The sequence below is a fragment of the Vipera ursinii genome (genome assembly GCF_947247035.1).
Source record: "Vipera ursinii genome assembly, chromosome: 6".
Taxonomy (NCBI): Eukaryota; Metazoa; Chordata; class Lepidosauria; order Squamata; family Viperidae; genus Vipera; species Vipera ursinii.
This window is the reverse complement of record NC_139515.1, coordinates 25,289,473-25,311,840: the sequence shown is the minus strand read 5'-3', so window position 1 is coordinate 25,311,840 and position 22,368 is coordinate 25,289,473. Positions and strand designations below refer to the sequence as shown.

The following is a 22,368-nucleotide window of genomic DNA, read 5'->3' as shown; positions in this document are numbered from 1 at the left end:
CCTTTCTTGAACTCTATAACTTTAACCGTGAAGGAATGCGGCTTCCAGATATCCTTGGCGCCAGTTTTAAATAAACTCCGTATTAAATTAACATTCTAAGGCTACCTTTCTTTTCAAGTTGAAGAAAGGTGTATAAAACATATAGGTTGGCTAACCAACCATTTTTGTGTGTGCAGCGAACCGTGACTTCCCTGAAGAAAAATGGAACCTGAAGAGCCTTTTCCTAGCGAATATGTGACTACTCTACATCTTTTCTACATCTTAAGAACCCACATAACGCATGCTCTGCAGAACGTTGCCCCCCCCCCCTCTCTCTCTCTCTCTCTCTCTCTCTCTCTCTCTCTCTCTCTCTCTCTCTCTCTCTCTGTCTCGCGCGCGCGCGCGCGCGCAGTGAACAAAATCCATGCCCGGATGCCACGTGAGAGGATTTTACTGTAATTTCTTGCTTGAGATCGGGAAACCTCGCGATAGCTTATCCTGTGCGACCGCGCGTAGGATTTAATTGGAACCGTCGCTATGACCTCGGCTTTGGAAAACTACATCAACCGTATCCTTCCGTTGCACGAACACTACAAAAGCGGTGAAAAATACGCGAGTGCTAAAGAGTCGAAGCTAAAGGGGAATGGGGTGGGAAAATAAGTCTTTGAGGGGCTTCCGTCCAATTTCGCATTTCGTTACTCTTTGCCTTTGTTCCGCGCGCGAGCGGGGATGTTCGGCGGCCTGCAGTTGGCCATTCTGCCCTTCTCTTTTTTTCAGAATCGGCTCCGTTTGGATGGCTTGATTTCGTGCGAGGGGGCGGGCTTTGCTATAGAATGAAAGCGACGCCCTGCTGAGGGCTGCAAAAGACTCGGGAGGTTTTCTTGAAAATGTATCAGTAAGGTATATGCATATACAGACGTCAAATCTCCATGTGAGGAAGATGGTATAATTGTTGGTTTTGAATGGGGAGAGATCTAGTTTCTTAAAAGACTCTATATGTAGCATTAGCAAGTGTGAGCTTATCCTTTTCATTTGGCAGGAACAAGAGGAGCATACACACGCTAATATAAATATGTACACAAAGACACACAACTTAAGGTCATTCCTTGACATGAATTTTAGGTACTGTTGCTGTGATTACTTCAGATGGTCGAATGATTGTGGTGAGATTTCCTCATAAACTCATTTATTTTCTAAAATGTTTGACTTGAATCAAAAGTGGGCTGTTGTGCTGTTTTGCCTGCCACTAGTGTTAAAGTCTTATTCAGGAATTTTTTGTCCACTGTGGAAATAATCGGGTGTGACGTCCTTGTTATCACAGCATGGATATCTAGATTTGCAGAGTTGGTGGGAGAAATAAGTGGATATAATTGATTGGTCATGGTGGCCTAGCAGGTAAGACATTGGGTTTGTTGACTAGAATGTTGGCAGCTTGAGACCCAAGTACCAGGTAGTGCTGTGAGCTTCTGTTCTTGATCCAGCACCCGCCCAACCTAGCAGTTTGAAAGCATATAAATGCAGGTACCATTTCAAAGGGAAGGTAACAGTGTTCCGTGTGCCTCACTGTATAGTCAGGCTGGCCACATGATCATGGAAGTGTCTTCAGACAATGCTGGCTCCCTTCGCTAGGAAACGAGGTGAGCGCTGTCCTCTAGAGTCAGACTTGACTGGATAGGAGAAATCTTTTACCTTTTAAATTGATTGGTGCAGAAAAACTCACTGGTGAGGGGGGGAAAAGAACAGTAGTCCAGACCTGGTTTGATGTCAATGTATAATTTATTGTTATCCATATCATTTAAATATGAATTGCTGTTCAGATTTTAAAAAGTTAAGAAATAAAGAAATGTAACAAATATACTTTACGAATGAAAATTTGATTGCACTTATGTATTTATTTTAGGGAACTCTCAAGGGCTTTGATCAGACAATCAATTTGATTTTGGATGAGAGCCATGAAAGAGTATTCAGTTCTTCACAAGGAGTGGAACAAGTAGTTTTAGGATTATACATTGTAAGAGGAGATAATGTGTAAGTTTTATCATTTTGAAGATAATCCCAGATGCAGTTAACATGAAATCACCTGTTTTTTGAGAGCCTATCTGGAAACAAGGTTATTGGTGTCCCTCTAAGCCAGACATGTCAAACTCGCAACATCACGCGACATTGTGCGATGTATCGGAGCTTTTTCCCCATTGCCGGCAATAGGGTGGGCGCGGTTTCCTGGTGATGCGTCCGGTCCACGGGTCGGCAGTTTGACACCTGCTCTAAGCTGTGGTTCTTAAAAGTTTTTTCCCCCATCACATCTCCCTTTAGTATAAGCTTAAGGTATACACCATTTCTTAAAAATCTAAACACCAAATTATTCATCAAATGAACAATTAACACAGTACATTGAAACTTTGGAAAAGGTCGATATATTGTAGCAATGTAATTAAAAGGCCTTCACACCTCCCCTGGACTCTGTCGACACCTCCCCAAGAAAGGTACCTCACAGTTTGAAAAGTCTGCTTTAAAACTTTTCATGCTATTACTCATTAATGAAAATTCACTTTCCTTTGCCTCTTCCAACTATTTGATACGAATATTTATATAGAATTTCTTTTATAACCCAACCCATATGCTTTCTTTATTCCTGTGTTCATTAATAGCATATCTTATCTAACATTCATAACCAGGTATTATTTCTTAAGCAGCCAGGTTATGCCAAAATTTGATATTCCCTCTGAACCTTCTGTACGTTTTCTTGAACTTATTTTTCTGTACATGTATATGACTGCATTCTAAGAGAGAAAAATAATTGCTTATTTTCTTTTTAAAATTATTTTTGCATAAAATACTTTTCTATATTGTTGGGGCAAGGGTTTTTTATGTGGTAACTTTCAGTACAATCCACACCCTTGGGCTAGATATTATATCCTTTTGTAGAATTTCATTAATACTTTTCAGTTTGCTGTGAAGTATGAAAAGAATGTTAAGTAGAAATAACTTATTTTTGTAATAAAATGGCACGCAGGTTCTGTTGGTATTTAATTTAAAATATATGTTTAGAGCAATCAAAAATTTCTTTTTCAGAGCTGTAATTGGAGAAATAGATGAAGAAACAGATTCAGCCCTTGACTTGGGAAATATTCGAGCAGAACCTTTGAACTCAGTTGTACATTGAAAGACAAAATAATGACTGCTGTACAATTATTTCTACAATGGCATGACTTCTTTTTAAAAATTATATAATTTGGATCATTTATACTTATTTTTACTGTTATAGCTTTATGTAAATTAAAGTATACATTTTATTACTGACTCATGTATTTAGAACCCCAACATAGCAATGGGAAAAAGCAACTTTAAAAGCTGTTATCTAAGTGTTATAGCTTACAACATAGGGAAAAGAAAATTCTAAATGTTGACACAAAAGGAATATTTTCCTGGGAAAAACAATTCAGAAATAGCAATGATTTTTAAATTTTATTAAATAAATCACATTAAATACACTGCATAAATAATAAAAATATTTTTAATTTCTTTAAAAGTGGTTGGGTGATTTATGCCATTGTAATTTATTATATGCCATTTTAAATCATTGAATGTATTAGGATGCATAATAATAAAAATATTTTATTTTTTATTTTACAGCATAATAATGAAAAATATTTTTAATTTCCTAATAAATGACTGGGCAGTTGTAATTTACTATGCTATTTTAAGTAACTGAATGTATTCATGTTAGTAGGGATGATTTGCAACATTATGAATGAAACTTCCCTTTCCATCCCCAACCTGTAGTTCAGGGTGCAAGATCCTTCTAATCTTCCAGCTGAGATTAGGAAACAGAATACCACTACCAGCTACCATTCTTCTAATGAATGGAGTCGCTAAAAGTTGTGATACATCTTAGGGCTTTTGTATATGTGTGGAAGCTTCCTATGTGCTAACATTCAAAATTAATAGAATTTCCAGAAATTATAAATTTAGGACACACTATCACTTGAACATATGCTATCTCAATGGCACCTGATACCCTTGAAAAACTAAAAAATAAACAATACCCTGAACCATTAGTTCAAGATATAGAAAATGCTTAAGATTTTGTTATAATCAAATCTTCAGTGCATTTTCAGCACTACTTAAAAATACAGATCAGAAGTCTCTTGGCACTACTGCAGGAATAGCGTATTATCAGTATGGGATGCCTAATGCTGTACCTATGCAAAAGTGATTAATAACACGAGTAGAAATTGCATGTATATGGAATGCATTTGAAGGCATAAAGTAAATGCATCAGCAAAACAGTAACTTAACTGACAACATACAAATTAAAAGGCAAGAGTGGATCTAGGAAAGACATGTTTATACTGTACATATAACTACAAACTTAACAGGCAGTTTTATAAGTCATAGGCTAGTGTGAATTTATTAAAGAAAAATGGGGGTAGTGAAGAGAACATAAAAGTAAGGGGGGGCCACAGGACTATGAACTATTTTCTCTACATATAAGTGCACAGTGCTGGATATGCATTCTATTGAAAAGTTATGTAATCAAGGCACATCTACAAGTTTGCAGACTATTCAAATCATATAGTTTTTCTTTAAAACATCTCGATACTCCTGTCTTGCCTTGGAAACTTCATCTTGGTCTATATTTGATTTTTTTGAAGATCCATCAACTGATCCTACAGGGGAGACTCTAACAGATTCAGCATCAAATTCAGCTTTAGCTGAAAAACAAGAAGTATTTTTCACAGGTTTCATAATATCTGAGGATAGTGACAATGGTATCAGAATACCAATTTTGTTGGATATCAACACTTTTTAAAAGTTTGTTTTGCTATGAAAGAAAAAAACAACTTTCTAGCCACGGTATATACCTTTGCAAACATGCACATTTTAGAAATAAGGATAACAGTTTTACTCCAAATTACCAATGTGTTCTATGCAGAATAAATCATAATGGAACAGCCAAAGGAAATCCTTTGAGGTTATATATAGCAGAAATCAGGCTACAAACTGCAATAAACCCAATAATGTAGGCTTGCTTGAATGCTTTTAATTGAGGCATTCCAATAGAAGAGAATATATGTAGCTCAGGATTGAATTGTGGAATTCTTAGTGCCTGTTTACTTGCAAACATTTCATCAACCAACAAGGGAACAACATCACTGCTAGTGAGTGATTTGCTACATTTATATACAGGCAGGGTGTGTGTGTGTGCGCGCGCACACACACACACACACACACACACACACACACACACACAGAGAGAGAGAGAGAACAAAGCTCCACACTCAATAGCACTGGTCTTACATAGTTGGGTAATGAAATGTCTACAAGCAAACAAACAAGCCCAGAGAACAAACACCACAGACTCCACAATGGAGAATTTTCTGTGGTCCAAAAATCAGCATGGTTATTTGATGAAAGTACTAACATTTACATGCCTTGTAGGAATGTATCATTAAAGTATCATTTAAAGTATCATTTTCACATTTTTAGTTTAATTCTATATGTTATTTTTTCTATTTCATTTGGATAATCCAAAATGAAATGTGCATACTGTATAGATTTAGAAAATCTTTCCAATATGCAATAAAGTACATAATGTGAGTAATATAAGCAATTTGTAACTTTGGTTCAAATTCCATCTCAAAATTGAGTCTGTATGACTTTATTAAAGCAATTCATCCATTATAAATTGGCATGCTACCATGTTTAAAATCAATGGAATAAGTTACACCTCACTTAAATTTCATTAGTCTCAGTGGAGCTTTACTTTTCATCTATTGAATACATAGTTCTGATTGTTTGAGGCTCTAAAGCAATTGCTTATAATATTTCTATGATCTAATAGTATATCTATTAGATATTAGACTCCTTATTTACATTTTTATATTATACATTAGAACTATATTTCTATGATGTAGATTATTTTCAACAAGTAATAATGGGTTTTATATTTTTATATTCTAAAAATAAGTCGCTAAAGTTTTACTGTGGCCACATTTACGTTCTAAAATGTAATTGATGAGGTGCAGTGTCTCAAAATTGCAGTATTAGTATCACTTTCTTTGGGGGAGGGAAATGATGCAAACAGCAGAATGCATATGAGATTTGTCAGCCTATAATTTTTGTATCTTGTTTTTATTATGTATTGCCCTGTTCACCGCCCTGAGTCCTTCGGGAGAAGGGCGGTATACAAATTAAATTAATAAATAAATAATAATAAATAATTTGCTATTTACCTTGGTCCAGTTCTTTGGTGATACTTTTTTCTAATTCCATCTGCATCTGAAATTATATTTAGATTATGATTGAAACACTAAGTATAAAATAAAAATATATTAACACAGTATCACTTAAGATATTTTAGCAAATTTCACATAGCCTAATATTTTAGTTTTTTAAAAAATATATCCCAGTTTTCAACTATCATTGATCAAAACTATATATTATCATGAATTAGCATTGATAATATGATAATATCCAATCAAAAGTACTTCATAGATCGCTTAAAATGCAAAATCAAAATGTTTTAACTAAACAACTCCAGATCTTTAGCTATAAATATTGATGGACGTATAATGTAGCAAGCATTGTCTGTGTTTCAAAGGGAAAAACAAATTAGGCAAATGGACGTTTTCAAGAAGACATGGCTAAAGTTCGTACAGTGTTTTGGACACACATCTTGTAAATAATGATAGTCTTCTTTTAATAGCCAATCGAATCTCAAAAAGAATCAAGCAAACAAAAAACAAGGGGTGACATGATAGCAGTGTTCCAATATCTCAGGGGCTTTCCACAAAGAAGAGGGAGTCAAGCTATTCTCCAAAGCACCTGAAGGCAGGACAAGGACCAACGGATGGAAACTAACCAAAGAGAGAAGCAACCTAGAACTAAGGAGAAATTTTCTCATAGTTAGAACAATTAATCAGTGAAACAACCTGCCTCCAGAAGCTGTGAATGTTCCAACACTGGAAGTTTTTAAGAAGATACTAGACAGCCATTTGTCTGAAATGGTATAGGATTTCCTCCCTTAGCAGGGATTGGACTAGATGACCTCCAATGTCCCTTCAACTATATTATTGTTATTATTTTATTGTTAATAATAATAATAATAATAATAATAATAATAATAATAATAATAATAATAATAATATCATTAAATACTTTCCCTGTCTTTTCTCCAATTTAATTTTTATTTTTATTTATTTGTATCCTGCCTTTATTATTTTTACAAATAACTGAAGGTGGCAAACATCCAGCACTTCTCAGAAAGACTGTCCAGAAAGAGAAAGAAACCAAAATTTGTAATCTAACTTGTGTTACCTACAATTCTGCTTCAGTTCTTAATAAATTCATCTGCTCAGTGTTGTCTACTCAGTCATTATGCTTACTTTCTGAAATATATCTATAAAAAGGAACTTTACAAATAATAATAATATATTACATTTATATGCCACCCAATTCCCAAAAACTTTGAACTATTTGGAAAGTAAAAATAAAAATCTTTATGATCCTTTATAGTTATTTCTCCCCTTCATAGATTACTGCCTTGTCGTGGCGAAGGGGCTTGCGTAATTCAGTGAAGCTATGAGCTATGCTGTGCAGGGCCACCCAAGACGGACAGGTCATAGCAGAGAGTTCTGACAAAACGTGATCCACTGGAAAAGGAAATGGCAACCCACTCCAGTATTTTTGCCATGAAAACCCTATGGACAGTACCAAAAGGCAAAACGATATGACGCTGAAAGATGAGCCACTCAGGTCGGAAGGTGTCCAATATGCTACTGGGGAAGAGCAGAAGGCTAGTACCAGTAGCGCCAGAAAAAAATGAAGCAACTGGGCCAAAGCTAAAAGGACGCTCAGCTGTGGATGTATCTGGTGGTGAAAGGAAGGTCCGATTTTTTCTCCATAGGAACCTGAAATGTAAGATCCATGAATCAAGGAAAGCTGGACGTGGTCAAACAAGAGATGACAAGACTGAACATTGACATCTTAGGAATTAGCAAACTAAAATGGACAGGAATGGGTGAATTTAATTCAGATGTCCATCACGTATGCTACTGCGGGCAAGAATCCCTCAGAAGAAATGGAGTAGCCTTCATAGTCAATAAAAGAGTAGGAAAAGCAATACTGGGATACAATCCTCAAAATGACAGAATGATCTCAGTTCGAATCCAAGGCAAACCATTCAATATCACAGTAGTCCAAGTCTATGCCCCAACCACCAGTGCTGAAGAGGATGAAATTGACCGGTTCTATGAAGCCCTACAGTACCTGATAGAACTAACACCAAAAAATGATGTCCTTATCATCATGGGGGATTGGAATGATAAAGTAGGAAGCCAAAAGATAACCGGAATAACAGGCAAGTTTGGCCTTGGAATACAAAATGAAGCAGGGCACAGGTTGATAGAATTTTGTCAAGAGAATATGATGGTCATAGCAAACACTCTTTTCCAACAACCCAAGAGACGGCTCTACACATGGACATCACCAGACGGTCAACACAAAAATCAGATTGACTATGTGCTCTGCAGCCAAAGATGGAGAAGCTCTATACAGTCAGCAAAAACAAGACCAGGAGCTGACTGTGGCTCAGACCATGACCTTCTCGTTGCAAAGTTTAGCCTTAAACTGAAGAAAGTAGGGAAAAGCACTAGGCCACTCAGGTATGAATTATATCATATCCCTGACGAATATACAGTAGAGGTGACAAATAGATTTAAGGAATTAGATCTGATAGACAGAGTGCCTGAAGAACTATGGACAGAGGTTCGCAACACTGTACAAGAGGTAGCAACTAAAACCATCCCAAAGAAAAAGAAATGCAAGAAAGCAAAATGGCTGTCTGAGGAAGCTTTGCAAATAGCTGAGGAAAGGAGGGAAGCGAAAGGCAAGGGAGAAAAAGAAAGATACACCCAATTGAATGCAGAATTCCAGAGAATAGCTAGAGAAGATAAGAATGCCTTCTTAAATAAACAGTGCAAAGAAATTTAATTTTTTAATTTTTTAATTTTTTAATTTTAATTCCATTTATATCCCGCCCTTCTCCGAAGACTCAGGGCGGCTTACAAGCTTAGCAGTAGCCTTCATTCTATGTATATGCCTGCTTGTTAGGGCTTTCACACACACACACCAGCGGCATTATTACAAAGTCAGCTTATTGCCCCCAACAATCTGGGTCCTCATTTTACCTACCTCGGAAGGATGGAAGGCTGAGTCAACCTTGAGCCTGGTGGGATGCGAACCTGCACTAGTTGCAGGCAGCTGGTGTTACTTAAGGAGGCATTAGCCCACTGCTCCACCAAGGCTCTTTTAATAGAAGAAAACAATAGAATAGGGAGGACGAGAGATCACTTCAAGAAAATTGGAGATGAAGGGAACGTTTCATGCAAAAATGGGCATGATAAAGGACCAAAAGGGACGCGGTGGCTCAGTGGGTTAGGATGCTGAGCTTGTCGATCAGAAGGTCGGCAGTTTGGCGGGTCGAATCCCGAGTGCCGCGTAACAGAGTGAGTGCTTCTTACTCGTCCCAGCTTCTGCCAACCTAGCAGTTCAAAAGCACATAACAATGCAAGTAGAAAAATAGGGACCACTACGGTGGGAAGGTAACAGTGTTCCATGCACCTTTGGCGTCTAGTCATGCCGGCCACATGACCACTGAGATGTCCTCGAACAAGCGCTGGCTCTTTGAAACGGAGAAGAGTACCGGCCCCTAGAGTCGGAAACGACTAGCACGCATGTGCGGGGGAACCTTTACCTTTTAAAGGACCAAAATGGCAGGGACGTAACAGAGGCTGAAGAGATTAAGAAGAGGTGGCAAAATTACACAGAAGAACTATACAAGAATGAGCTTAACTGCTCGTCCCTGATAACCACGATGAGGTGGTCACTGACCTCGAGCCAGACATCCTAGAATGTGAAGTGAAGTGGGCCTTAGAAAAACTGAGCAACAACAAAGCTAGTGGAGGTGACAGTATTCCAACTGAGCTATTCAAAATCTTAAAAGATGCAGTAAAAGTGCTACACTCAATTTGCCAGCAAATTTGGAAAACTCAACAGTGGCCACAGGATTGGAAAAGATCAGTATACATTCCAATTCCAAAGAAAGGCAGTGCCAAAGAATGTTCAAACTATCGCACCATTGCACTCATTTCTCATGCTAGTAAAGTTATGCTTAAAATCCTACAAGCTAGACTCCAGCAGTATGTGGATTGAGAACTACCAGAAGTACAGGCAGGATTTCGAAGAGGCAGAGGAACTAGAGATCAAGTTCCCAACATACGCTGGATCATGGATAAAGCTAGAGAGTTCCAGAAAAACATCTACTTCTGCTTCATTGACTATGCTAAAGCTTTTGACTGTGTGGATCACAACAAACTGTGGCAAGTTCTTAAAGAGATGGGAGTACCAGACCATATTATTTGTCTCGTGAGAAACCTATATGCGTGTCAAGAAGCAACAGTGAGAACTGGACACGGAACCACTGATTGGTTCAAAATTGGGAAAGGAGTCCAGCAAGGCTGTATACTGTTGCCCTGCCTTTTTAACGTATATGCAGAGCAGATCATGAGAAAGGCAGGGCTAGATGAATGAAAAGTTGGAATTAAGATTGCCGGGAGAAATGTCAACAACCTAAGGTATGCTGATGATACCACTCTAATGGCAGAAAATGAAGAAGAACTAAAGAGCCCCTTGTTGCGGGTAAAGAAGGAGAGTGCAAAAGTTGGCTTGAAACTTAACATTAAGAAAACCAAGATCATGGCATCCGGCCCTCTCAATTCCTGGCAAATAGATGGGGGAAAAATGGAGGTAGTGACAGATTTTATTTTCCTGGGTTCCAAGATCACCGCAGATGGGAACTGTAGCCAAGAAATTAAAAGACGCTCCTGGGGAGGAAAGCAATGGCAAATCTACACAGTACACTAAAAAGCAGAGACATCACCCTGTCAACAAAAGTGTGTATAATCAAGGCTATGGTCTTCCCAGTTGCAATGTATGGCTGTGAAAGTTCGACCATAAGAAAGGCTGAGCTCCAAAGAATTGAAGCCTTTGAACTATGGTGCTGGAGAAGACTCTTGAGAGTCCCTTGGACTGCAAGGCGATCAGTCCTAGAGGAGATCAACCCTGACTACTCTTTAGAAGGCCAGATCCTGAAGTTGAAACTCAAATACTTTGGCCATCTAATGAGAAGGAAGGACTCACTGGAGAACAGCCTAATGCTGGGAAAGATTGAGGGCAATAGAAGAATGGGACAACAGAGAATGAGGTGGCTGGATGGATTCATTGAAGCAGTAGGCATGAGCTTAAATGGACTCCAGAAGATGGTAGAGGACCGGAAGGCCTGGAGGAATGTTGTCCATGGGGTCGTGATGGGTCAGACATGACTTCACAACTAACAACAACATAGTTATTTCTATGAGGATAGCGAGAACAGAACATAGTAGAGGAAGCATAGCAAACATGCTAATTGTGCTGTTACATCTCTATTAAAATCCTTCCTAGAATCCTAATTTTGAGTCATTGTTTTTTGCTAAGTTTTTAAAAAACTTTTACCTAGAATGAAAATAAATGGAAAGTTGTAAATCTGGGAAAATTGCTATCTGTGCTTCAAGGGAGATAAAAGAGTATAACTGCTTGCCCTGTAGATGCTCATGATTAAAATAAAGCTGCTGAGTCATAAGACAAAGTCAAAGTTATTTAATTGCTCTGAAATTTGTAAGTGTGGCAGAGAAAACTGAATTATGGAAAAAGCTGAAAGTCCATAAAGGTTGAAGTTGTCCGTGATATTTCTATAACAGAGATTATTTCACTAAACTAATTTTAGTTTTGGTTAATTTGCATAGGAAATTAGCCATGAAAATTAATCAGGAACATAGTTCTATAGATCTCCACCCAGAACAGCCATATTCTCAAATCAGATTGATTTGCAATTTAGATTACTGTGGAACTATGAACAAGGGAATTTCTAATTAGAAAGTTAAATATGAACCATATTGAATTACTAAAATGACTGTAATTTTCAATAATCTTTAAATACAATAAAACACATTAAATACATAAATATGTTGTAATGGGTTATTTATTATTATTTTCCTCATATCTGTAATTTTCAGTGTTATTTTCTTATCATGTAATGTGCATATTTAACGAATCAGACACAGAACAAATAATAGCTCAGCACAAGAAATTACATGGTATTCAGCAATACTGACTACACACCTTGTTAAGTCTCTGGTTGCAGAGAAGAGAAGGGAGAATTAGATTTTTGATCAAGGAGCTGAAGAAGTAAAGGGCAAGCCCTAAGTGTATGGTTTTTGATGACAGAAATTAAAGTGACTAATCTACAAAGGAGTATCGGAAAAGAAAAACATTCTCTACTATATGAACAGAAATGGTAAACTACTTTGGAGGAGGCAATCATGCACATTTAATTAAGTCCAACAGAATTCAATTTGACTTATTTCTAAATAAATACATAAAGTATATCATCTGTCTGGTCTACCTAGAAAGCTGACTTCACAAGACATTATTCATACTGGTCCTAATTAAAATTAATCAGATATGTTAGTCAAGATCATTGCTAACTATTTGAAACTTCAATGAGATTAAAACATGGCTAACCTCTTCTAGATTCTAGCAAGAATTTCTACCTAGAAATATGCAACAATAAACTAGATAACTCTAAACTCTGATTGAATATTTTGTTATCTTTCAAATGGCAAGAGTTCAGCAATAATTTGCTATAAGTTGATACAAGGTTACAGTTAGGAAAAGAGGAAAAAAACAAAACTTTTTCTAAATTATTATTTAAATGGTATAAAAAGCAAAATAACTTATATAAGTAATACATAGTTTGCAATGTATTAATGTTTATGGTAGTTTTTCATTATTTATTAAGATCTGCATTCTGACAAAAATGTTATGGATAAACCAGGAAATGAAACCTATAAGAAAATTGGAAATATAATTTGTTGTTGTTAGTTGCGAAGCCGTGTCCGACCCATCACGACCCTATGGACAACGTTCCTCCAGGCCTTCCTGTCCTCTACCATCTTCTGGAGTCCATCTAGGCTCACGCCTACTGCTTCAGTGACTCCATCCAGCCACCTCATTCTCTGTCGTCCCCTTCTTCTATTGCTCTCAATCTTTCCCAGCATTAGGCTCTTCTCCAGTGAGTCCTTCCTTCTCATTAGGTGGCCAAAGTATTTGAGTTTTAGTTTCAGGATCTGACCTTCTAAAGAGCAGTCAGGGTTGATCTCCTCTAGGACTGACCGGTTTGATCGCCTTGCAGTCCAAGGAACTCGCAGGAGTCTTCTCCAGCACCATAGTTCAAAGGCTTCAATTCTTTGGCGCTCAGCCTTCTTATATAATTTATAGTGAGGGGAAAAATTATTTGATCCCTTGCTGATTTTGTATGTTTGCCCACTGACAAAGAAATGATCAGTCTATAATTTTAATGGTAGGTTTATTTTAACAGTGAGAGACAGAATAACAACAAAAAAAATCCAGAAAAACGCTTTTCAAAAAACCTGTAACTAGATTGTTTACACTGGAATGATCATAAATCTCAAAGGATATATTGCATTATGCTGCTCAATAATCATCACATGGATTTTTATTTGATTTCTTATCTATGGGAAGTGATGGACATTAACTATATGTTGAGAAGCTTAGTTTAAGAATCTATTTATATTAAAAATATGCAACTGTATTATGAAGTATATATCAGAAAACTGTATGTAAATTTCAGACATATTCTATAATATTTATTTCTATATTTATTATATTTAAAAGATTACAAGTATTTATATTTATTATATAACCCCACATAACATGTGACACTGGGTCGTTTATAATAAAGTAGATTAAAAAAAACCCAGCCACACCAGGCATCATCCAACTAATTAACTACAAGGCCAGCAAATGGGCTCTGTTTATAAGTCCAGAGCTCCAGGCCCAGGCGCCAAACTAAATTCTTAGCAAATTCAAGATGGAACTGAAAAAACCTCTACTATCTTTGAATTACATTAATGTATCTGTGATCATTTTCAGAGATCACTGAATCTAAAATATAATTTAATATAATTTTCCTTCCCCATAAACAATAAACATTGATAAAGTATATTTATTTTTGAATTACTTTTGTTGGTTTTGTTTGAACACATATATCCTTTCATTGGCTACTTACATTTTATTCATAAAATGATATAATTACCAGATTACATTATGGTAATAAATTATTTTTATGCTATAGGAAGAAACTCATACATGATGTAATTTTACTCTATACCACTTCCGGAATCTTTTCCAGTACACAGTATTTTCCTTTTTTCTCAACTGGAAATCCTACCAAATTAGCCTGGCATCCCAAATGTAGACATCTTCTCCAAGAGTATAATATAGGTAGTTCTTGACATGATTTAGTCCTTAGCAGCTGTTCAAAGTTAAAGTGGCCGACCAAAAGCTATTTTCAGCTTGGTCCTGAGGTTATAGCCGCTGCAGCATCTTTGTAATTGTTCCCCTTTATGACCAACTGCAGGGACATTGTGGCTTCCCCCACCTATCTCCCCTCTAGAGCTCTACAGGTCTTAGGCCGGCTTCCCACCCCACTGGGCCCACGCCTTCTTCCCCACTTACCTTTCAAAGATCTCTGGAAGGACAGGCTGCCTTGTTTCTGGACCATGTGACGCAATCCCATTTTCTGAGCAACTGCACTGAATTGTGGAAAATTGAAGACACTTCTGGGATCATGCCACATAGCCCAGCAACTAAGTGGCTTGTCATGTTTTCCTAATGCGAGCTCCACAATATTCCACATCCTTCCCTAACTTGGGTTACGGAAGCATAGCAAGCTGCTTTGTTGCTGAGCTGCACAGAGGGATTCCAGAAGCAGCCATTTTACAAATAGACATGTTGAACTGTGGACTTTGGGAAAGTGGTGGCCACTTCTAGGATCACACTCCATGGCTCAGCAACAAAGCAGCTGCCTTTTTCCCCTAATCAAATTCTGGAGCTCTGGAGATCATTGATGTGATTGGAGGAGCGTGTGGGGTTTGGTGGGTGGGAGGCAGACACAAGGCCTATAGGACCCCAAAGAGTACTGAGTGATCCAGAGGGTGGTGAAGGCCTTGGGAGATCCAGGGCAGAGCTGTATTCAGCTTCCCATAGCTTCCCCTGGGGCTCAAGGCATCCCATGCTACGCTTAATGACTCACAAGTTAATTTAATGACCGCACTGGGAAACCAGGGATGGAGGGCTTTAAATGAGTTGATCACAGGGGTGCTTCACTTAACAGCCATCACAACTTCTGACCGTAATGAGCGGGCTCCATGTGATTCGAGGACTACCTGTATTATTTCTGTTCTTCAGAAAGATTTGACACTGGAAAAAATTAAAAACTATTCCTTGATATTCAAGAGATCATCTGATATAATTTAAAAATTCTAGCACAATAATTGAAAAGAATTGTTGTTCAAAACTACCATAACAATAGCTTAATAATCTATTTTATTATTTAAGTAGTCCTCAATTTACAACAGTTCATTTCGTGACCATTCGAAGGTACAACATCACTGAAAAAAGTGACTTATGGCCATTTTTCACATTTACAGCCATTACAGCATCCCCATGGTCCTATGATCAAATTCAGATGCTTGGCAACTGACTCGCATTAATGGCAGTTGCAGTGTCCCAGGATTATGTGATCATCTTTTGCAATCTTGTGACAAGCAATGTCAGTGAGAATCCAGATTCACTTAACAGCCATGTTACTAATTTAACAAGTGCAATGATGCACTTAACAATTGTGGCAAGAAAGGTTGTAAAATGGAGCAAAACTCATTTAACAAATGTCTCACTTAGCAACAGAAATTTTGGGCTCAATTGTAGTTTTAAGTCAAGGACTGCCTGTATTTTAATTAATTAGTATTCAACCAATCTGTAACAAACTTCATCTCTTGTCACATAACTATTAAACAGGTACTAAAAAAATTCATCTGAAGCACTCAGTAACATATGGTTATCAACTGAAGGTTGCTTTGAAATAAAAAATACCCTCTTGCAAAATGTTCTGAAAAATCCACCTATATTTTGAAAGGCTGTTTTTAATTTGAAAAAGGAGTAGTTTGAATCTGAAATAATCTGTTTACAATCTGAATAAAATATATTTTAACATTATTATGATATACCCACATATGCTAAATGGTAGTGGGAATCTGAAATATAAGATTTTCTTTCCTTGTACAAATGGTGAAAAACATATAATGCTGGTCTTTGACCATAATAAAAATTGATTGATTGACATAATGCATGCTATACAGTAACTGTTACTTAGTAGTATCATGAGAAATTTATAAAACAATAATAATCCAAAAATTAAGTAATTCTTGCAGCAACCTAGTATTTTGCTAAATGTTTCATTACAAATCACCTTTGTAAACAAATGTTTCCTTGTATATTATGAAGTGAACAGAAAAATACTAACTATCAATACTACAAGAAAGGGAAGCCAAATAGGGACCTTCCAAAGGATAAAATATCTTCAACAACTGGGCAACTTAATTCTAGGAAAGGCCCTCAGATAATGATGCCTAAGTCTAAGCCATTTAAGGTTTTAATGGTCAACACCAACATCTTCATTTGTAATCAGTGTGGAGCACAATGGAGATGGAAATGTATACTGCCTTTGAAGCTGGTATTAAACTGTTTTACTAAATGCAACGGAAGCAAAACTTTTAACAATATAAGTAAAGTTCAGAACAGAACAGAGAAAAATGCTTCTTTCTGCCATCCTGTGAGCATATGGGTGGCAGAAATTTGAAGAAGGAAATCCACAGATTTTCCCAAAAGTCAGAGGAAAATTCTTCAGAGGAATTTTTTTCAGAGAAAAAATTATAACATATGCAATTACAAAAATAAAAGTCTGAATTTTTCCTATTTTCTTGCAACCTAAAAATCATGGTTTGACATTCCAGATCAGATGAAATAGAAAACTGTGGCTATAGATGTTTTCATCCAATTATCTCCTAACCTAAAGAGGAAAGTAAGTTAAGGCAAGGTTAGTTGAATACACCTTGGTATTTACAGGCACACAATTGTATTCACCTACTGAACACAATCTTCCTAATACATCAGTTTGAGAATTACTATGTTCCTTTATTGATTTGCCTGAATGCCCTGAATCTCAAGGCACTTTACTGGCAGAAACTTGGGAACTTTACATTAAACAATCATTGTATTTTTAAGAATTTCTTTCAGCCAAAACTGCAGTTTGGTAATACGATAAATTCAGCAAACATGGATTTAACCTCCTTTTAAAATATATATGTAATGAAATTTTAAAAAAAATACTAACCTACTTGTCTTTTCTCTCCCTCTTTACATGCCTTATTCTCATTCTGCCTCCTTCCACATCGTTTCTTCCTCACTCATGTCTAGTTTTTCTTTACCTTCTCTGTCTCTCTTTGCCAGTTTCTTTAAAACAAAGCAAGAAGCTTATCTATTTTGTCTATCCTAATAGCAAGTATTCTTTCCATCATCTACTTCTTTTGCATTATTTACTCTTTTCCCTATTAGCTCATTTGGAGTACCTTTCTTTTATGACAGATTGCTTACCTGTAATGAACATTGTCAAGTGATCAAATGACTTCATAGAATATGTTGAAAAGGTCTAGAACTTTACAACAGACAGCGAGATATTCCACTTTCTTTGTGTATAGATACCTACACTATGCATATATATCTTAATGTCTTCCTGTCCAAATTTTATAGTTTGAAAATTAATAGGTGACTACTTATAACTACAGGGAGTGCAGAATTATTAGGCAAATGAGTATTTTGACCACATCATCCTCTTTATGCATGTTGTCTTACTCCAAGCTGTATAGGCTCGAAAGCCTACTACCAATTAAGCATATTAGGTGATGTGCATCTCTGTAATGAGAAGGGGTGTGGTCTAATGACATCAACACCCTGTATCAGGTGTGCATAATTATTAGGCAACTTCCTTTCCTTTGGCAAAATGGGTCAAAAGAAGGACTTGACAGGCTCAGAAAAGTCAAAAATAGTGAGATATCTTGCAGAGGGATGCAGCACTCTTAAAATTGCAAAGCTTCTGAAGCGTGATCATCGAACAATCAAGCGTTTCATTCAAAATAGTCAACAGGGTCGCAAGAAGCGTGTGGAGAAACCAAGGCGCAAAATAACTGCCCATGAACTGAGAAAAGTCAAGCGTGCAGCTGCCAAGATGCCACTTGCCACCAGTTTGGCCATATTTCAGAGCTGCAACATCACTGGAGTGCCCAAAAGCACAAGGTGTGCAATACTCAGAGACATGGCCAAGGTAAGAAAGGCTGAAAGACGACCACCACTGAACAAGACACACAAGCTGAAACGTCAAGACTGGGCCAAGAAATATCTCAAGACTGATTTTTCTAAGGTTTTATGGACTGATGAAATGAGAGTGAGTCTTGATGGGCCAGATGGATGGGCCCGTGGCTGGATTGGTAAAGGGCAGAGAGCTCCAGTCCGACTCAGACGCCAGCAAGGTGGAGGTGGAGTACTGGTTTGGGCTGGAATCATCAAAGATGAGCTTGTGGGGCCTTTTCGGGTTGAGGATGGAGTCAAGCTCAATTCCCAGTCCTACTGCCAGTTTCTGGAAGACACCTTCTTCAAGCAGTGGTACAGGAAGAAGTCTGCATCCTTCAAGAAAAACATGATTTTCATGCAGGACAATGCTCCATCACACGCGTCCAAGTACTCCACAGCGTGGCTGGCAAGAAAGGGTATAAAAGAAGGAAATCTAATGACATGGCCTCCTTGTTCACCTGATCTGAACCCCATTGAGAACCTGTGGTCCATCATCAAATGTGAGATTTACAAGGAGGGAAAACAGTACACCTCTCTGAACAGTGTCTGGGAGGCTGTGGTTGCTGCTGCACGCAATGTTGATGGTGAACAGATCAAAACACTGACAGAATCCATGGATGGCAGGCTTTTGAGTGTCCTTGCAAAGAAAGGTGGCTATATTGGTCACTGATTTGTTTTTGTTATGTTTTTGAATGTCAGAAATGTATATTTGTGAATGTTGAGATGTTATATTGGTTTCACTGGTAAAAATAAATAATTGAAATGGGTATATATTTGTTTTTTGTTAAGTTGCCTAATAATTATGCACAGTAATAGTCACCTGCACACACAGATATCCCCCTAAAATAGCTATAACTAAAAACAAACTAAAAACTACTTCCAAAAATATTCAGCTTTGATATTAATGAGTTTTTTGGGTTCATTGAGAACATGGTTGTTGTTCAATAATAAAATTAATCCTCAAAAATACAACTTGCCTAATAATTCTGCACTCCCTGTAGGTTAATATTTTTGAAGCTTGTTCCAAGTTAAAAAATAGAAAAATGCTTTCCATAAAATAATTAACTTGGCTGAATTACCATAAATAAGCAGTTGCTTGGCTATCTGAAGCAATATGTTACCATTACCAAATTAAGATTTTATTGTATTGGGGTGGTTACTTCCAAATACCTGGGGAAAAATATTGCTAGATATCCTTATATAGAACTATATCGTTCTTTCAGTCAGGGCAGCTTCTGAGAAGAGAAATGCCCATCCCTGAAGAATACAAAAATGTCCTATTGAAGTAACAGATAGGGTTGTGCTCCATTTTTCTTCATTTTACCAAGAAAGCATGAATTAAATGGCTCCAATTTGAATGTAATAATTTAACAAAAATTAAGAACTAATTCTAGAAAATGCCAGAATATTTATTTGTGCAAAACTATGCAAAGTAGTAATACAACTTTAATTTTTGTAGTGTCTGCCACTAAGTAGGCAATATTTTAACTTTCTGAGGAAAGTAATGTCAATAATTCCTGAAACCTCCTTTCTATCAGGTGTAAACAACTGGATCCACATGTGTTGTGGTCAAACTACTTTATTATATTCTGCCTATAAAATAGGAATCTCCCCAGATTGCTTGATAAATAAAGCTATGGAGCTGCGGAAGGAGGGATGAGATCTGGATGTTTTGCAGCTGTGCAACGATTCAAGGCAAATCCCCCACTTAAGTCCTCCTCACTGCTTGGCTGGGCATTTTTCAACACTTTTTACCATACCTTCTGCAGGATTTTCTTCAGACTGGTGAACATGTTGCACAGAGGATTGAAGAATAGAAAGTATCCCTACCTGATGAGCAGGGGAAGGGGAAGGGGATGCCTAAGCAGCAATCCATTACATTTAAAATCTCCTAACATTCTATACTGGATTTTGTGGGAAAGGAGCTGAATAGGAACCTTTAAGAAGAAGCAGAAAAATTGCCCATATCAATCCAGCATCACAGACCCAAATTTGAATCCATCATCATCAGCATCATCATTAGCCATTGTCTGTGCACTGCAGGATGAAGGCCTCTTCCACGTTTCCAACCAATACGGTCGTGAGTTTTCTTTTGCCAATTGGGTCTGCAATACTTGTTGATGGACGCTTTTTATCAAGTGGGATTCATTCTATGACTGCCTTGGTCCACCTGCCACCAGTTCTTTTTGCTACATGACCAGTCCATTTTGATTTCAATTCTTTTACTCTCTTGATGATATACTTTCGTTTGTTCTCTAATCCATGTGCAGGTCTTTTTATCTTACCTTGTAATGCCAAGCATGTATCTTTCCATGGCTCTTTGCGCCGCTCATAGCTTTTATCTCGATTGTGAAGTTAATTTCCAGGTTTCACTGGCTTATGTTAGAGCAGACAGCACACATGGATTGAAAACTTTTCTCTTAAGGCATAGGGGGAAGTTGTTCTTGAAAATTATGCTTAGCTTGCTGAATGCCTGCCAACCACATTTAACATGCCATTCAATTTCCTTTATTGTATCACTTTCATTGAGATCCATTGACCAAGGTATATGTAGCGGTTTGCTACATCTAGTTTCAGTTATATATATTTTTCTTTCTTTAGTGAATTTATTAAACAAGACCTGGCTCTTTTTCAGGGTTACTTTTAAGCCAAATGGTTCTCCTGCTTTGTGCAGCTTTTGTATGCATCTTTGTAGCTCTTCTGGGTCTTGTGAGATGAGAACAATAGCATCTGCAAATCTTAAGTGATTTAAATAAGCTACACTGATTTTTATTCCATCTTTTGCCCAATCTAGTTCGCCGTTTTGATTCCAATCCAGTGTTTATAAAACAATGCAGTATTGCTCAATTTTATAGAACTATTCATTTTTAAAACTGATAATACAGATTAAGAAGGAGAAGAGATGATTAAAAAAACAGAAATAGGAAAGGTCCACTAGGAGAATAGGACCTAAATGTAAGTAAAGAAGATGGAGAAAGAAAGTGGAATTCTTTCAATGAATATAAATGGATTGAACTCCCCATCAAAAAGAAAAAAAGGTTTTTGCATGATTACAGAAATTAAAGATAGATACAATTTGTCTCCAAGAAACACATACAAAAAAACCACACTATAAATTGCTAGAATGCCCCCAAATTGGGAAACTTTATTTCACATTAGCACATCAAAAGAAAAGAGGAGTCGCTCTATATATAAACGAGACATTGGAATCCAAACAGGTCTATTCAGATGACAAAGGAAGAATCCTAATGGTAGAAATAATGATAAATCAAAAACAGATACTGATGGTAGCAATATATGCACCAAATAATAAACAAGAAGAATTTTACCAAAATATTGGAAATGGAACATCAAAACATTTGCTTAATAGGAGATTTTAATGCAATTGTAGATAGAAAATTAGATTATAGAAGCAGCAAGGAAGGGAAAAAGGGAAGAAAGACATTCCCTAAGGCATTTTTAGAATGACAGAAGTAATTTCCATACAAGATATTTGGAGAGAAAGAAACCCATAAAAGATCCAGTACACATTTTATTTGAACAGACATAAATCTTGGTCTAGAATTGATATGATATGGATGTCCCCTGAGCTAAGTACTAATATATATGAGATTGAGGTAGAACCTAACATTTGGGTAGATCACAATCCCGATAAAGCTGTTCTGGAAATTGGTGAAGAAGAAATCAAGATGGACTTTGAATCAATCTTTGTTAAAAGAGAAACAATTTGTAGAACTAGCAATAAAGGAAATGGAGTTTTTCTTTAAGGAAAATAAAAAGGAGGAGACATCAATTCAGAATGTATGGGACACAGCCAAAGCATATTTTAGAGGGTTAGCTGTAACATATATGGCTAAAAGGAACAAAAAAAAACAATTTACAACATTAAGAGAAGAATTTAAAAAATTGGAACTAGAACTACAAATACATCCACAAAAGAAAATTGTGAAGAGACAAATGGAGACAATAAAATATAAATTAAATCTAATAGAGTCAGAAGAACTGGCTCAACAAATAAAAAGG

At 36.8% G+C, this 22,368-nt stretch overlaps 2 protein-coding genes across 2 annotated transcripts in view; one reads left to right on the top strand and one right to left on the bottom strand.

Annotated features, from left to right (window-relative positions):
- The first annotated feature begins 470 nt into the window (after positions 1-470).
- LSM8 (LSM8 homolog, U6 small nuclear RNA associated) lies at positions 471-3,272 on the top strand. Its single transcript, XM_083366726.1, has 4 exons — positions 471-547; positions 1,102-1,142; positions 1,880-2,007; positions 3,052-3,272. Exons 1-4 carry the CDS (start codon positions 517-519, stop codon positions 3,140-3,142), a joined length of 291 nt encoding a protein of 96 aa, XP_083222852.1. The 5' UTR covers positions 471-516; the 3' UTR covers positions 3,143-3,272.
- Positions 3,193-22,368, bottom strand: part of LOC310642775 (ankyrin repeat domain-containing protein 26-like) — a 124,750-nt gene continuing 105,574 nt past the window's right edge. Inside the window, exons 29-30 of the mRNA XM_083366678.1 lie at positions 6,216-6,261; positions 3,193-4,694 (exon numbers count right to left, since the gene is read on the bottom strand). Of these exons, the coding sequence (XP_083222804.1) occupies positions 4,546-4,694; positions 6,216-6,261 (195 nt within the window). The 3' untranslated portion in view covers positions 3,193-4,545. The remainder of the gene's footprint in view (positions 4,695-6,215; positions 6,262-22,368) is intronic.

Excerpts from the sequence above, each read along its gene's own strand:
- LSM8 (XM_083366726.1), top strand. The coding sequence starts at position 517 with ATGACCTCGGCTTTGGAAAACTACATCAACC. Across the intron at positions 548-1,101 it reads TTTGGAAAACTACATCAACC|GTACTGTTGCTGTGATTACT; the intron begins GTATCCTTCCGT and ends CATGAATTTTAG. Across the intron at positions 2,008-3,051 it reads ATTGTAAGAGGAGATAATGT|AGCTGTAATTGGAGAAATAG; the intron begins GTAAGTTTTATC and ends TTTCTTTTTCAG.